Here is a 17,354-nt window from a genome sequence, read left to right on the forward strand (position 1 = left end):
GTCGGTCACGGGTCAAATACCGATACTTCATTCCCAGTCCAAAAGTAAAAGGTCCTTTATTTGAAAACACATTCAAACCCTGCCTGTTTCCGTGTATGTGCACAGATCCATTTACATGGATGCTAAAACAGAAGGTAGAAGAAAATGTATAAAAACTCAGAGAACGAGAAAGAGAGAATTCAGAAGATAAGCGTCGATAGGATGTTGTTTTTTTTTTTTCGTACTCTCAAACTAAGCACAGCATTTTCTTAACAGTCATTCATTGACATTCATCCGGTGTTGTGTCGTCTGCCGAGCTCAGATGCATAGACTGAATGCAGAGAGAGGAGGGAAAGGAGGAAGATAGGGGGAGAGAGATGGGAGAGACAGGGGGGAAGGTTAACGGAAAATAGGGGACGGAGAGAAGGGTAAAAGAGGAAGGGATAGAGCGGCGGTGCTACGTGTGAAAAACAGAAAGAGGTTGCAGTATAAAGGCAAAGAAAGACAGCGTGTGCTACTGTATGTGCCAGAAGGAGAGAAGAGAGGGTTACTGGAGAGAAAAAGAGCGAGAGGATGCTATACGCAGAGACAGATGGAGTGTGTGCTCCAGCAGTGATGAAAGGAGGAGGAGGAGGAGGAGGAGGAGGAAGACGCCAACACCTCGCCTCTGAGACGAAAGAGACCGAACATGCACGGAGGAGGGCAAAACAAACGGAAACTATTCATGTAACGTCAATCTGCGACGCTGCAGACAGACAGGTTGGCTAGAGCCACAGAGATCTGTGGAGACCTGGGGATTTCAAACTCTGCCGGTTCAAATCCTTTTGATTCCGAAATCCTATTGGTTTCGGATCCCTTAGGGTGGGGGTTGCGAGGGTGCACACAGACACATTTACACGCACAAATGTCCACACGTAGTGAGGAAACAAAAAACGATGCCAAAAATGCCAAACACATAAACGGGCACACGTACGCGCACTCTCTCTCTCTCTCTCTTTCTTCTCTGTTTTGTTCTTGGCACTTCCCTTTATACACACACATGAACACACACACACACACACACACACACACACACGCACGCGCACAGATGCACACAAATTCACACCGATAGGTCCCCTCTGGTCTGTTTGTAGTTTTTAACAGTCCTTTGGTCCTGTCACCAGAGACCAAAATGAATAAAAACCCTGTTTAACAACCATGCCCGCTTCATGCTCTCTGTACAGAAACTCCGCAGGCTAGATTTTTATCTGAGTGGACACACTCCTGTGAACACACACTTTTTTTCTCGTCCGTTGTGTTTGTCTTCCACGGCGTCGCTCCCCAGTCCGTATGTTTGAGTGCGTATTTTCCCTCCATCGTGTGGTCAGTTTGTAGTCCAAGCTGTTTGCCGCTCTGTACACTGTTTTTAGTCTTTGTGTCCGCAAATGCTATGCGTAGATAGATGCGTTACATTTATCTTTGTACATGATACATACAGTGTACAATATATGGCCATCTAGCATGTGTAAGAAAAAAATATAAGAAAAGAAAAAAAAAACGCTAAACAAAGACTGAAAAAATAATGTTCGATGAGAAAGAAAAAAGGTAGCGATCTCCGACGCCGACGGAAAAAAAAAAAAGTGCTTGCGTTCCAAAAAATTTTGCCCATTTGCTGGGTGCTTCTGTGGAATGTTTTGTGTAGTTTCATGTTCATAGCATGAGCAACAAACTCTGTGACGTGCTAATGCTGCATCCTTGGAGGCAAAAAGCCCCCCATGTGGGTTTTTCTTTGCAAATCGCTTCATCTGCTCAAATCCATTCAGTTTTCTGAAAATGCCGATGCTATGGCATTGCATTTGCCATAGAGCGAAGTAGAGATATAATTGCCCAAGGTTTTGGGCATATTTGCTTTCTCAGGTCCTCATCACGCCGTTAATAATTTACCCTTCAATTCATGTAGGTCTACGGTGGTGTGGGTGGCGCAGTGCTACTGGTGGGAGGGTTTTGGTTGAATTGTAGATGAATCATTTGGAAGTCTCACATCTCCTGTATTTTACTCCATTTATTTCTTGGAATTATTTGATTACTGGTCCTCGGTGGTATCCCTGTGGATCAGCAGAACTGGTTACAGATTCATATTCAGTGACTATTGTCGCCATCTGGGACTCTTGTTGTCTTCATCCAGAAGGAGCCAGAAGTAAAGTTATTCACTGTATATCCTTACATTCTCAGTGTCTACTCCACCCATCCATCCATCCATCCATCTATGCATCCAGCCTCCACACTGAGCATATCCCCAATGAGGAAAACACGGTGCAGTGTTGAAGCATAACCTTAAAACCTCCACCTTTTCGTTGAAAATATAGTGAGAACAAACTTTGCTCTGCAAAGATTTCTCGCTTCCCTAGAGGGACCAGTGTGACAGGGAACAGTAGTGCTTCAACCATGGGAGGGACCATTTTGTCCAAAAAAATGTGCTCCAATTCGATTGGACAGTGCAAATGGTCAATCAGTAGTTGGAGCGATCCCGTTGGACATGTTAGTCAGAAGGCCCCGTCTGCAGTGGGTGGCACATTGTAGAATTGGTTGGGTAGCTTTTGTCAACACCAAACGGACCTGGTTTACATCCGTTAAGGATAATTCCTTTTATTGATCGTTGGGTTTGTCGTTCCCGGATGCCGCGTCTCCTCCCTCGCCGCCGGTTGAAAACTCTGTGACCCGTCGCGCCAGAGGGTTGGTGCTTTTGAGAAGCTCCATGGCGGACACTCTGGCTCCTCCGCTGGAAGACTTGCTGCCTTTCTTCTGAAGCAGGGCCATAAAGTTCTCATTGCGGGAGCTGGACCTCTGACTGCCTAAGGTAAGATTTCGGAGCTCGATCCCGCTGGTGCTGTGCTTCACCGGGGACACAAGGCTCTGGCGGCTGCCGAAGGAGTCCGTCGGCTCCTTACGACCTAGAACCTTTCGCTTGGACCTGGGAGAACGGAAGAGAAGATCATTAGCAAAGGTGGAGAACAGAAAGATAAGGAAGCAAATTTTTAATTTCCACACCATTGGTGTCCGTTTCAATCCATAATTTGAGATTTATTTTTACATTACATGGTACCTGGTCGACTTGACTCGCCTTGACCCTACTTGCCTTTTTTGGTTTTCCAAAAAAGTACCTGGTACCTGGCAACAGGTACTTTTTTTTAGTACCACCTCAGTCGAGGTTCCAAGCGAGCTGAGGCGATACCAAAAGGTGACGTGAAAGCGACAGAGGGGGGTGTCCTGAACAAACCCGCCATTTTTAAATAGTTTAGCCAGTTGTGTTTTTTTTTTTGCTGCCTCCAGCTTCATTTGAAACGAAATGTGTCTTCTGGCTGTGGCAACAACAACACCTTCGACATTCTGTGTGTGTGTGTGTGTGTGTGTGTGTGTGTGTCGCGTTAGGTCACGGCAGTTTACTGCGGCGCCGCTATGACGACCAGCCACGCTGAGGCCGTACTAAAATCTGCAATGGAAAACGGACGCACAGTGCATCGAGTTGAGTGGAGGCGAGTCGAGCAGGTACCATGTAATGGAAAAACGCCATTAGATTGATATCTCTTCTTTTAGAGAATAATAAAATCTAAAGTGTGTAACTACAGAAGGGACTCCATCCTTTCTTGTCAGAGATGAACACACTGACCCCCTGTTCTTCTTCTTCTTACCCCCTCCTCACCTTTTCTTCTCTGCCTTTCAAGTTATTTTCAGCATCGTGCAAGGTAAAATCAAGAACACTTGTTGCTTAGAGACTAGCTTTCTTGTGATACCATGTGTTTTCATCCATGTCTGTGCTGGAGAGAGATTCTGAAAAGACGGGGAAAAAAAAAAAGAGTCCGCTGGTCGTGCAGTGACACACTGTACGTGTAGCCGTTGCTAGGGAACCTTATGCTCCATCCGCCTCACACCTTTTCAACAAGACAATGCGTCTTTCGTCACATGCTATGGGTTATAATAAGCCGGCAGGCATGCTTGGAGATGGCTGAAACCATATGCAATGCACTTTTGAAGCTTTTCAACAGCCTCCTAAGGAAAAGCATCTACTGTAATACCAAAGGATCTCATTCATCAATATCTTCCTTAGTTTGTTCTTAAATTTGTTTTTGAGAAAGGTCCTTAGAAAAGTCTTCATCAGATTTGTGACCTGTTCTGAAACCGCAGAAATGTCCGCACCTGTGTTCTTATTAGGATGAATCCCATTGTTCTTGTAAAATCAAAGTGTGTGCCAGCTCCCCCTAATTAGCATAGGTGAACACCCCGCCAATCCACATAAAAAAGCATCAGACTGCAGGGCCGTGTGCAAACAGAAATTCAAAAGAAAATTTGAGCGAATGCCCAAACGGCAGTCTAAAGTGGGTAGAGCACCTGTACCAAACATAAAAAAAACATCTTCAATAGCTCTGAAGTAGATGCACTTCTGCAGGATGTGAATGCATGTTTAGTAGCAACTCTGTCTCTGCATATAGATCGACACGGTGCTGGAAGATGCAAGACCTCCTCTGGGCTCGATCTGCAACATGTTGCAGCAGCGGTAAATATGCTATTGTGCTAGTAGGCTGAGGGTGCAGGAATACTATTTACTATCTACTTTTGTCCTATAAATAGCTCGATCAATCTCTAAATATTGGATGGCGTGGTTCCCAATTGTTCATAATTGATGTGAATTGAACTATCAGTGTAGTGTTTATCTATTTTCAAAGACCACAATGCTTTTTAAAATAATATAAAATATATATTATGTAAATGATCAAAGATATAGTTCTTTTTAAAACCTTTAATATCATACAGCTGTGAATTGAACAAAATACAATAACTAATTATTTTGGACAAAAAGTGTGCTCCTGAGTGTGCATAGATTCTATCTTACCTCAGAACAAATCCCAAATAAGAAAACGGTGAATAACAGACACTTCGTGAAAACTACGTAAGTGGGTTTTAAGAAGATATTTCTTCTTAAGAATGGTTGGTAAAAAATAAGAATAAATGTTTGTAAATGCAATAGTATCTATGTATACTGTATGTCTGAAATGTGTATTGGATGAATGTGGGTGCACGTTCGAACCTGTGAATAATAGTGAACAGGTCTTCGGTGGTGTGTGTTGCGGGTGTGCTGGTCAACAAGACGTCATCTGTTTCCTCGGCAATGTGGAGTACCGTCTTCTCATTGGCTTCCAAGTCATCTGAACAAGACAGAGAAATCATATCAAGACATCATATGTATATGTTATTTTTGTAAAATACATATTTTCAGTTCAACACATGATATCTGTATATTACTGCTGGCTTTGCGGTGGTTTTACCAAAGCCAATATTCATGATACTGTACATGTGTATGCAATGCAAATAAATCTGACTTCGTTCCATACACAAACAGTTAATAATTAGATAATAATGATTAATGTCATCTCGACTGTTACAAACAGTGGGGACCAGTCCGTGTTTTGATTTGGTGCAATTTTAGAGCAATTGGGCTTTGATTTGCTTCAAAACCTGAAAAGTCTCCTCTGGTAGAATCAAGAGGTTATACATCAAACGCAGCAGGGAAGGCTCCTAATCAAATGTTCATTAAACACAAGCATATAAAATGATAGAAAATAGTTAGGAATTCCACAGCTGTTGACTGAAATCAAACAGTATGTATTAGCTAATATGTGTTAGCAAATACTGCACGTATGGTAGGGTTTAGTTAACTGTACATAGCTTCTTAAATACACAAAATTCTGATTAATGTGTAAGTGCACATATATCTAGTCGACAGACACTACAACACTACAGGAGCTACAAAAATGAACTCACTGCTAGCTTGCCAAGTCATTAATAAATTAGCTATACCTAAAATATGTAAAAGAAAGCTTTTTGAGGAAGGCCATTAAGGAATGGATGGAATTATGTATTGACTGATGAATCACTTGCATTAAAAGAATACCCCACTGAAAAAGTACACTCATCTTTTTTTCAAAATACAGTTTCCATTTGACCCTAGCACAGTTAGGTATTTAGCTTTGTTTGCATGCAAGTACACTTACATGGAAGTCTAATGTAAACAGTTAGTGACAAATGGAAGATGATGTATGAATGAGAGGGTTTAAAACACACTCAGGATACAGATGGTTAGCAGAAAAGTGGTTTGAGTTTCTATGGACATTTTGATGTCCATAGTCTCCTTTTTCACTGTGAAACTGGGTCTCCATTGTAATTTCCTGTAACTGTTGTGATTCCAAGCTGACTACTGCTGCTAGCCTCCCCTACAAGCCTTTTAACATAACCTTTCAAGCCTACGGGGTAAGAATATGCCTCTCAAATTGTACAGTTTTGGTGGGGAACTCCTTTTTAATGTTTCTTCAGCTTTGGCCTTTTACATGTTTTAAAGGTGCCCTGCCACACTCATTTCATTACTTTGTGGTAATGTCTGAAGTTCTACCATGGACTCTGTAACATTTTTTGTGGAAAAAATGCCTTGCTTACCTTGTTTCAAGCCATTCTAGCGTGGTATCAAGCCTGCAGGAAGACTCAGATCGATTTCTGCCAGTTCTCATTAATATTCAACATGCTAACAGCTAGCCAATGAGAGCCTGGCTGTCAGAAGCCTATACCCAGCCCAACTGGGCGAGCTAATGAATAGTAATGAGCTCAGACAATATGATGTCAGACTGATCAGCTTTTGTAATTGGCCCTGATTTCTCTGCTTAGTTCTTTTCAGTGGCTAGAGCTGACAGAGGAGGCAGCAGTTCATTTTCACATTCACGACATAACACAAACACATATGGACCTATCATATTTAAAAAAATGCAAGTAAAAACGGTTTTGGATGGCAGGGCACCTTTAAGTTAAGTTTGAGTCATGCCGGATGCCGATGAAGACTCAGACTTAATTTCTAACGACTCTCACTGACCATAGTCCGGACTCATTTATTAAAAACCTTCTCCTAAAACATACATGCCCCAATTGCAGTGCTGGCCATTCTCCCTCCCAGCTCTGTGAGGGAGGAATCATGCAGAGATGACTGGAGCGATGACTCTTTTGAACTCTCCTCGTCTGTTCCCAAGTGGTTCTCATCTTGCTCTAGCATATCAGGAACGCTGGTAAAACCAGGAAACTCTTCTGGTGGGAATGTCCCTACAGGAGAACGAAGACCCACGGGGCTGTCGGTCTGTGGGGTCTGGCGTTCTGTGCTGCCATTGGTGGCGGAGTGGACCGACGAGGGAAGAAGCAAGACATTCGGCTTCTTGGGGACTGGAGGTGGAACCTGGACAGGAATGAGAAATTAAGTACAGCAATAATTCTGAGATTAAAATGAGACATTAACAACACTGACAACCTCTACCACTGTAAACACCCCTAAAATAAAGCTCTCATTTTCTGAGAAATGTCTTCCTCACCTTGGGTTTCTTTTTGTCTGACAGCTCTGCCAGACAGGAGATTGTCATCCTTGAGGGGAGAGTCTTGCTCTTGTCCTGGAGCTCCGGGGCCTCTTGGTTACTGCAGGGAGAGGGGAGTGATCCTCCATCCCCTGGACCAAAACAGATCTCTGGGTCGACGTCAAAGTCAGGCTCCATCGCTGGGTCTTCCAGGAGAGGCTGGGGGTCCGGAAGAGGAGGGAGATCACAGAGGGCCTGGGAGTGGGGGAGGAATGGATGGTCATAGGCAGTTTGTGGAGCAGTGTTATAATCTGGAAGAGCAGACGGACTTGTTGTTTGCGGTGGAGGTTTTTTGGGTTTGGGTTTTCTCATGACTTTGTAGATGTTGCCTAGGGGGACAGGCCGGTCCACAGGTGAGGCAGGAGGGGAGTCAAGAGCTAGGGGGGAAGTGGAGGAGGGGGAAGGAGACTTGAGGAGGAGGTTTAGGGGCCGCTTGGGCAACGGTGGCTTGACAGCAACAGGTGGTTTGGGTTTCGGTAGGGTGGGCGGCGGGCCGGGATCCTCGCCGAGGTCTCGGCCATGCTGTTCTTCTTCGATGGTGTCAGACGCCCCATCAGGGCAGTCCTCCAAGTCACCACGAGAGATTGAGCGAAGCCGAATAGTCTTCAGCTCATTCTGGGTAACCACAGGCAATACCTGTGAGGAGCTGGGGCTGATTTTTCCCGGTTTTACCGCCGTCGAGGTGTCAGAATGCCGTCTGCTGGCCTTTTGCTTTGGCTTGATTGATGACAGCTCCAGATGTGCATTCCCAGGCATCTCAAATGACAATCTAGACCTTGCAGTCGGGTCCTTCGGCGACGGTAGCGATGATTTCCTTTCTGGGATCTTGGGACGCAACTTGCACCCCAACGTCCCTACTGTCCCGTGACCTGCCATGTGACTGAGTGGAACAGTTGGGGTGGGAGTCTCTGACTGGCTGGAATAGCCACTTGATGGGGACATAAGTCCTGGGGGTTTGAAGGGCGAGGATGCCTTGATGTCAGTTTCCATGGAGAGCTGTGAAGGTGAGGTGGCTCTGGAGGGGGAGGGAGAATCAAGCAGGGACTCCGAGCTGCCTCTCACTTTCATACATTCAATCACTGTGGTACCTGTTGCTGTGCTGGAGCCTGATAGAGACCTGGAGAAGAAGAAAAACAAGAGACAAGAATTCAATTTCTTTCTAGTGTTTAACTAACAAACTTATAGAATATTGAAGAGCCAATAAAACAAATAACCAGGGAGGTAGCCAGATCCAAACTGCATCAAGCCAATAAGCTGCTAACATAAAGTATAGTTTCATGTCCTACCTGTAAGGGTCATTCTTCCACTCCCCCAGCTGCCAGTGAGTGGGGAAGGTTAGCTCTGTCTCTCCCTCCCTATCTGGTGCTTGGACCTCCAGGCTTGGAGGTCCATCAGCGCTTCCATGGCCCAGCTCCCGCTCAACAACACTGGGCTTAGAGGAGCTGGACAAGCTTGGCAGGAGGAAATCGGGCTGGAAGTCTGGGAAGTGGTCCCTGGGAATGTGCAAGCTCTTTGGCCGGCCATCCCGGTAAAGACCGCCTTCATGGTGGATTCTCCCCTCGGCTTCTCCAAGGTTCTTCATGAGAGAGACGCTCCTCACAGGCGGTGGCGGCTTGCGCTTGGATTTCTTAAGCGAGATGGAGCGGGAGCGTAGGCGCAAGCGGCCGTCTGCGCTGTAGTCTGAAGCTGTGACAGAGATTGTGTCTGTGGTACTTGTGCTGTCTTCGGAGCTCCCTCTAGGATACAGTAGGGCGTAGTTTTCGCCCGAACCCAGGAAGTTATGATGCTGTTGTTGGTGGCCTGTTATTGCCATAGCATTCCCGTTCCCTGTAGGCAAGATGTTCCCGTCCGGCTGGCATAAACCACCTTCTGTAAAACAGAAGGAACCAGAATCCGTGGGCGTAGAAAGGGAACGCTCCCGGAACTTGAAGGCGTTCGCCGCTGCTATGGAACGTGCCGACCTCTCACGCCCTCTCACTGCCTCCCCGAGGCCCCCTCCCCCTCCTCCTGCCCCTCCTCCTCCCCCTCCTCCTCCTCCCCTCCCTCCATCCGCTGCAGCCCCTTCCGTCTTGCTGCGCGTCCCCATTATCGCCGCTGCCAGTGAAATGCCTGGCATGTTATTCCCTCCTCTCCCAGAAGGGTTTGTCCCAGACGTGAATGAACTGGGATGTGAGCTCACCGACTGTCCGGAGTTCACCAACATCACCCCGTCCTGTGTCCCTCCTCCTGCATTACCAATGATGCTGTGCTGTTTGGGCGGAACCGCCGGGCCTTTATTCATGCTGTAATTGTAAGGCTCGTTCCACGCTCCAGGAGAGAAGGTGGAGCCTTTAGGTCCGTTCCAGGAAGCGGAGGGTGTGTTTGAGCACAGCAGCCCAGAGTGGTCCATAGTTCCTGGGTGAAGTTGGTTCGGGGCACGCTGCTCCAACGTGTTATCTGTGGAGGAGAGGGGGGGAAAAGAGGGAGAATAAATACAACTAAACTGATCAGAACAAACTTACATTCAGATATAGAGATAAAGGCTTCCATCTACAGCTGACAAATATAAACTATTTGACTTTAAAGCATAAATAACCCTCTAAAAATAAAAAGATGAGAACAGAGTATATCACCAATGACAGCATGCTTACATCAACAGAAATAAATCCTTTAGATAATATACTATACTCTGGTTGCCAGTTAACTTTTAAAACCTTGAGGACTACTGCACACTGTCAGCACAAAATCTTTTATAGAACTTGGTTGACCCTAAACCTTCAGAATTCCTTGCATTCTTTTTTCCACAAAATGGGAATGTTGGCCCTCTTTATGTATGCATTTGTATTAATCATTGAATGTTTACCAAAGTGTCTGGTGTTCCTGGGATTTGACCCCTTTTGTGATTGGTTGTTGTAGGTAGATAAAGTATAAAGATGAATTGAATCTGCCTATGCATCTATGTCAACTATGTGCATTAGATTATATACTAACACTCAAGTTTTCGCCATTGTCTGCAGTCAATCAGGGTTCAAAATGTAAGGTTATTGCATGTTTGGATTGGGTAATGGACATGGACCAAATAACAGAAATATTGCATTGCTAAAGTTGGTTATTATATGACAAAAAAATCGATTGAAGTAAAAGAAAATTATGTCAGCTACATTTAGATGTTCTGCTTTTTCTCGCCTATCTGCAAGTATGGCCTTGTTCAGGTTAAACTGTTTACATGAACCCTTCATACCCTGCGATTGAGTATCCCTGTTGCAGGGAATAAACCAATTAGGCATGAAAGGATCCTGGCTGCCGGCAACACTATCCTTCACTGAGCAAAACAGATTACTGCAAACACAGAGGAAAGAAATTATTAACCTGACCTTTATCTCTGTGGTGTTCTTTGTTAAATTCAAAATTTGGTGGATGAAAAGCAGAAAGAAAAAACGATTAAGATCATTTTGTGCCACAGCAAAAAGATAAGTGTTTTTACAGCTCAGTTGTTCAGACTTCTGCAAACACCTTGTGCAGTAAAATCTAGGGTATTAAGGTTTCCAACAACGCCAACAGTTTCAGCTGACATTGGGGTTAGTAGTAAATGAGTAGAGAGATTTCATTTTGTGGCGACCTGTTCCTTTCTTTCCTTTCTTTCTCATGTGAGCAGTAACGAGATCTGAACCACAGGACCAGGAGAGAGAAAGAAACGGAAAAGAAAAACATCGGAGGAGGTTAAGAGCTTCCCTTAATGGTCGCACGCACACACACACACACACACACACACACACACACACACACACACACACACACACACACACACACACCTGTAGGTACGATTGTGTCGAGGTCAGAGTGCGTCTTCCTCAGGGGGAGGTTCTGATGGAAGGTGTCCGTGACAGGCTCCAGGGAGCGGGGCTGGTGGGGGAAGGGGTCCCCTGGAGAGGGGGATGGGGACAGAGAGTGCTGTAAGAGGTCGACCCCGTGGAATTTCCCTCCTCTCCCTTCACCTGGTGGAGAAGCAGAGGAACAGGGGGGGTGGTCAGTGAGAGGAAGGGCAGAGTAAATGTAATTGACATCCAGTAAATTCAATGAAACCTAAAAAAAAGTAAATCCAATCATGTTGTTGACATGGCAGCAAAGTTTTAGATGACTCTTGAGAGATGTGTAGAGAAGAATTTGATCCTGTGAGCATCACCTGATTTAAAGCATTTTCGCCTCATCATCTTTTAAAATGGTGGAGACAAATAGGATTTAGTGTTTTTATTAAACTAATGTTCCCGGCATGTTTCACTCAGGTTAAAATGTGTTTTTTTTGTGAGAGATGGACCAAGATAGACACGACGTACTTACGTACTTTGAGCAACATGCAGTAAATGTTGTTTAAACATTTTGAGAAGTGCAATGTGAAAAATTGGGAAACTTTACATAACCTGAACTGTTAAAAACATATGGTAAGAGCAAAGGCAGTCCCTAACATTTAAGGATAAGCTTAACATAACTTGGCTAAAACCTACAGTACCTGCAGTGTCATTTGAATTTCCGCATTCAAATGTAATTGATGATTCCTAGGAAATTGTTTACGTGAAGATTTGGCAAAAACCTTGGTAAGCAAGAGTTTCCCTCTCACATTTAATAATTAAATGTGCATAATGTGCATTTCCAAAGCTCTAGTTCTGCAAGAACACCTGTGAACAACACAGTCGTGTCTACATCATCTGCTACTTTTTCTTTTAAACAAAAAATATAGTTTTCACTCAATAATTACATGTCATTTAGCTGACGCTTTTATCCAAAGCAACTTACAATTGCTTTATATGTCAGAGGTTGCACGTCTCTGGAGAAAGTAAGGGTTCAGTGTCTTGCTCATGGACACAGTGGTTGATGCATCACAGTGGGAATTGAACCCAGATCTCCCACACCAAAGGTATATGTCATATCCACTGCGCCATCACCACCACCACATCAACTTTGATGTTTTTCATTAAAACTCCACAATTCTGCAGAGGGTTCACAATAAAACTCCAAACTTCCTGCAATTGTTTCACAATACAACACACAACTGCTACAATACTGAAAACAGCTGTGCACATTAGTATGCATGTGTGCATATATTCACCAACCTCCTCACTGTCTAAATCAGGGCTGTCAAACTGGCCAGATTTAGGCCGGCTACAAACTGGCTGCGTGGCGTGAGCGTGGCATTTCTGTTGCGTGTCAGTTGCGTGGCGTTTTGTATGTCTTTACACACCAGAAACGTGTCTGATGCGGCGCTGCTGCTGCTAGCCTCGTCTGTACGCATGTATGTTTCCCATTGATAAAATGCACTCAGGCAGTAGTATACTTCATGTTAAACATAAATATATACTGATTTGATTACATCAAAGACAACGTCGGCAGTATTGATGGCAAAATAGGCTACATCTTGTTCTGTATTGACAGGTGCAATATTTGAAAATCAATAATTATTTATATTTTTTCATTATATTATATCTGCATGTATGTCAAAACCTAGAGACCTTGAAACATCAAAATGTCTCGGGGCAGCAACTGCAAAAGCCTGATCACCCCACTGTTTATACCTTGACCTAGGCACTTCTAAAACTCGCTGATTTGAAGAACACAATGACCGGTTGTGCTCCCGCAAAGTTAAAATTTCAGACAAATACTCCGGGGCCAGACCATTTAAGGCCTTGAAAGCAAACAATAAAATCTTAAAATCTATTCTAAAACGCACAGAGAGCCAATGTAGGGTGTAGAGAACAGGAGTGATGTGTGTGCGTCTAGATGTATTTGTTAAAAAGCGAGCAGCAGCATTTTGCACAAGTTGAAGGCGTGAGATGGAGGTTTGATTCAGACCAACATAAAGAGCATTACAGTAATCCAACCTTGAACTAATAAAAGCATGAATCGCCTTTTCTAGATCGTGCCTGTTAAGGAAAGGCTTAACTTTAGCCAGGAGACGAAGCTGGAAAAAGCTCATTCTAACAAAATTACTGATCTGCTTGTCAAATTTCATGCTGCAATCAAAAGTAACCCCCAAGTTTTTGACAGCTGACCTAGTGTAAGATGCCAGAGCTCGCAAACTCAAAGCTGGAACATTTATTAAATGTATTTGTGCCAAAATGACATATAAACATATTCTATTTTACCTGGAACTTCCAACACGCTTGGTGTCGCGTGAAAAATAGGCGTCGGTCATGAGGGTTAAATTATGAAATTGTGTTGGCGCCCTGATCTGGCCGCCAAGCCAGAAGTTTGGTTCAAACCATCACAGAGAGAACGTGAGCGTGCGTTTTACTGACATTATCCTCAATGATTTCTGGATTTCCTATTACCCTGAATGATCACTGGTATTTTGAGCCACTGACGCTCAAAGTTGCCCGAAGCTTGTTTAAATCAACAGGTTTTTGTCAGCTGACAAAAGGTCTCTTCCGCTGAACATGTCATTGCAGATGAGAAAGAGTGCATTCAACTGATGTAACTACATGCTTGAACGGCCACACTTTCTTTTTTCTGCCACCGTAAACCTACATGTTTATGTTCTACATTTTCCGCAGTCATTTTTTAATCCACAGTGACTTACAGCAGATGCTGCTGAGAAACCTGCTGTTCTGTTGTACTTCCTGTCCTTCTGATGTCTTGTCTGAGCAGACCGTAATCCAATGAGTCATCGGAGGCAGCAGGTACCCACTTGATTACCTCAACGACACGTGTAGTACAGTCTCTCGCCCGGCTGCGTAATTCAGTCAGGCTTCTATTAAGCCATCAGCCTTGCTTTATAGCGACAGTCATATCGGATGCAGTCTGCTGCTATATCTCCAACAAAAAAAAAACGATGCCGTTCAGTGACGTTTTGTTTTCCCTCGGTGAGTTAAGACAGAAAACCCACAAAATCAATGAGGCGAAACAGAAAATCAATCAAATTTAGTTGAATGATGGAAGAGTGTACTGGCATGATGCAACCAGTGCCAAAACAAACTGATTTAGGAGCAATACAGCATACTGTATTGTATATTGTATTGTACAAACCATTAAAAGATGTCAGAAAGCTCTCCTGCTTTATGTTTCTTCATGAATCAAGCACTGTACTGTCGGATTCAATAACTGCTTGTTCTGCTAACCATAAACCAATGTGACGCTGAACGGAAAACCAAAAGCAAGAGACTCTACACATGATAATAATCCCGGCACAAAACATTTGCAGAAAAAACAACTAAAGTTGATGAGGTGATGCATTTTGGGAACAAAGCCCAGAGACACAGAGTTTAAGAAACAAAATGCACATGTAGAGTTTTGTTACAGAGCACAGCTCATCACATCTTGTTGTGCTGTTGTTTATCCAGCTTAACCCTCCTGTCGTCCTCGGGTCAAATCTGACCCGTTTTCAAAATGTTTGCATATCAGAAAATTTGGGTTTCTTTCAACCAAAATAATGTGGATGGTTCTGTAAAATAAATGATCAGTTCAATACTTTCATTGAATTTGGGTGTTTAATTCAATTTTATAGCATTTTGAAGAAAAACAAATGATACAAGAACATTGAAAAAATGGACAAAATGTCAACAAAAAAAAACATTTAAAAACGTGGGAAAAAAAGAACAAAAACGTCAAAAAAGTGCAAAAACACCCTAACAGAAAAATCGGAAAAAGTGACAAAAACGTCGGGAAAAGTGAGAAAAAGTGTCGATCAATTTTAGTTTGAAATTTTGACCCAGAAAAACAAAAAGTTGCAGGTTGACGGGAAGACAACACAAGGGTTAAAGGCCAAATATTTCACCTCTGACCACACCAAGGAGATTTGTTTGTAGCGATGAAACAAACGACGACAATTAACCGAGTGCCAACATTGAAGCGAATAAAATAAAGTCTTAACCCAGAAGGTTCTTCTCAATGATAGTACGAAGTCACCACAAAGTTGGTTCCAATCACTGGATCAATGTTTTTAAGATCTTTCAAATGTTTCATTAGTATTAATCCATGTGAGTTGAACACAGGGATGAATAGAGATTTTTTCTTCTTAAATGGACCTTGAGCCTCACAATATAGCAATAAATAAAGCAATAACACCTACTGTATCAGTGTACATATAGGTGTGTTAAGTCCTTTCGAAAGAAAGTCTTCAAACCACACTTTGATGCAGTGATTTGGATAACATTGTTTCCCCAGTGTTAGCCCGTATCACTGAAGAGCTGAAGATGTGGGATGTCTCTGGTGATTTGCAGAGACGACACATGACTATTGTTTTTCAACGTCTTGAAAAAAGCCTGGTTTTTAACCCAGACATCTGGAAGTCTTTTTGGCCAAATTAATGATGAGTTATGAGCGCTGTGGGTGTCTCGACACTCCAACAGGTGATGAGTTGTTGCATAAAATGAATTTTGGAAGCCAGGAATGTAATTTCCTGGCTGGATAATTATTAAAATCGCTGATTTAATTGAAACCCATCAACCCTGGCTGATGTATCACAGCCAGTTATCAGTTATTTCCGTTATCAAAGAGAAGAGAAAAAAAATAAAAAATCTCTGCAGTCTATTTCAAATTTTTCCACCTGTGTCTATTCAACTCAGTCATTCATTCTGCATCTATTTCTCTAGGAATCTGTCTGTTTAGCTCACTGAGTGCCATTTAACAGCCTATCCCTCTCATGAATGTGCATGAATAAATAAGTGTTTGGGCTGAAACGTCTACACCCAGCAGAGTCTAAGCTGTGACTCGCTTGAGCTGCGCTAAATATGACTTCCTGTCTGGCTGTCATGCATTCACCTACTTCCTGCTGGACTGTTTGCTTCTTTAATCCTGATCTCATCCAGGCAAAGTGACAATCTCGCAGCCTACATTCTTGGGCATTTCAGTCAGGCAGTTTTTCTTTCAAGGCGCCATGCTCGTTCTCGATCGGACCCGTCTCTGATCGAGCTACCGCTCAGAGGTTGGGAGTCTCTGTGTTGCTCCTGCAGCCATAAATAATAGACACTATTTCAACTATCAGCAGCCTTCACCAGAGAGACAAGATGATTCATTTATAATAATGTCTCTTCAATATGGCCCTGCGTGGCTTTCACTGCTCTCCTGCCTGCTGGGAGTGTGAATGTGGGTGGACTCTGTGGTTAGAGACCCCGTCCCGAAACACAGATGTCACAGGTTTAATCCCGGGCCAAAGACCCTGTTAATCATTTTAACAGGCGGTTCTTGATTTCCCACCAAAATCAGTTTCTTAACTACAGTAATTCCCCTGTCGGTATTTTGACGTCAAAATACCATGTACAATTTGAAGCCAAAATATTAACTTCTGAACATCCTCGCCTCTTTAATCAGAAAAAAATTGCCTTTCTCCTCCTAAATGATATCTCATCTGCAGGCTGATGATGCTGATGCAGACCGTGTGATACGGTCAAAAGCTCCAAACAAAGAGAGTATGAGGAACTTTAATGGAGATTGTTTCCTCTGACTGCCAACAGGCATAACAAGTCCTAGAGGTGCTCAAAACACCTACAGTTCCACGACAATGGAGCAAACTGCAAATGCTGATGAGGGCTATGTAATACGGTTAAAAGCTCCAGAAAAGGTGAACCCTGTTTCAACAAACAAAAGTATAAAAGTCAAAGTCCAAAAATTGGTGGTAAGCCGAAGCAATACCAAATACTAAGACAAATAGGGAGTCCTGGGTACTTACATCAATAAGACTAAAAAACATATCAGATAAAAGTAACAGTCTGTCGATCGAGTGTACTGATGGACCACATGCCGTCTTGTCCAGTCAGTTAGGCCATAGCAAAGTCAGCCAAGTGAGAGGGGATATTTTATTTGCCAATTTATGGTCAAAAGGTCAATGAAAACCCCAAGAAAGCAATGTCTTAAAATCATAAAATGATACAAACATAAAGTACGTGTTTCAACCTCTATTTCAGAGCTACGTTGGAGTTTTCAACTTAAGTGCAGACATCTCAGTCTCATCAACTCTTACTCAAACTAAAAAAGGTTTTGATCTTTGTA

The 17,354-nt window shown here is 43.4% G+C and overlaps 1 protein-coding gene across 1 annotated transcript in view; it reads right to left on the reverse strand.

Moving 5' to 3' along the window:
• Positions 1-1,529: 1,529 nt before the first annotated feature.
• The window catches only part of nhsl2 (NHS-like 2), a 152,959-nt gene continuing 137,134 nt past the window's right edge, over positions 1,530-17,354 (reverse strand). The window contains exons 5-11 of the mRNA XM_028563635.1: positions 11,189-11,371; positions 9,454-9,833; positions 8,684-9,378; positions 7,359-8,514; positions 6,916-7,225; positions 5,042-5,159; positions 1,530-2,929 (exon numbers count right to left, since the gene is read on the reverse strand). Coding sequence (XP_028419436.1) covers positions 2,605-2,929; positions 5,042-5,159; positions 6,916-7,225; positions 7,359-8,514; positions 8,684-9,378; positions 9,454-9,833; positions 11,189-11,371 — 3,167 coding nt within the window. The 3' untranslated portion in view covers positions 1,530-2,604. The remainder of the gene's footprint in view (positions 2,930-5,041; positions 5,160-6,915; positions 7,226-7,358; positions 8,515-8,683; positions 9,379-9,453; positions 9,834-11,188; positions 11,372-17,354) is intronic.

This window comes from Perca flavescens, chromosome 19 (genome assembly GCF_004354835.1).
Source record: "Perca flavescens isolate YP-PL-M2 chromosome 19, PFLA_1.0, whole genome shotgun sequence".
NCBI classification, from domain to species: domain Eukaryota; kingdom Metazoa; phylum Chordata; class Actinopteri; order Perciformes; family Percidae; genus Perca; species Perca flavescens.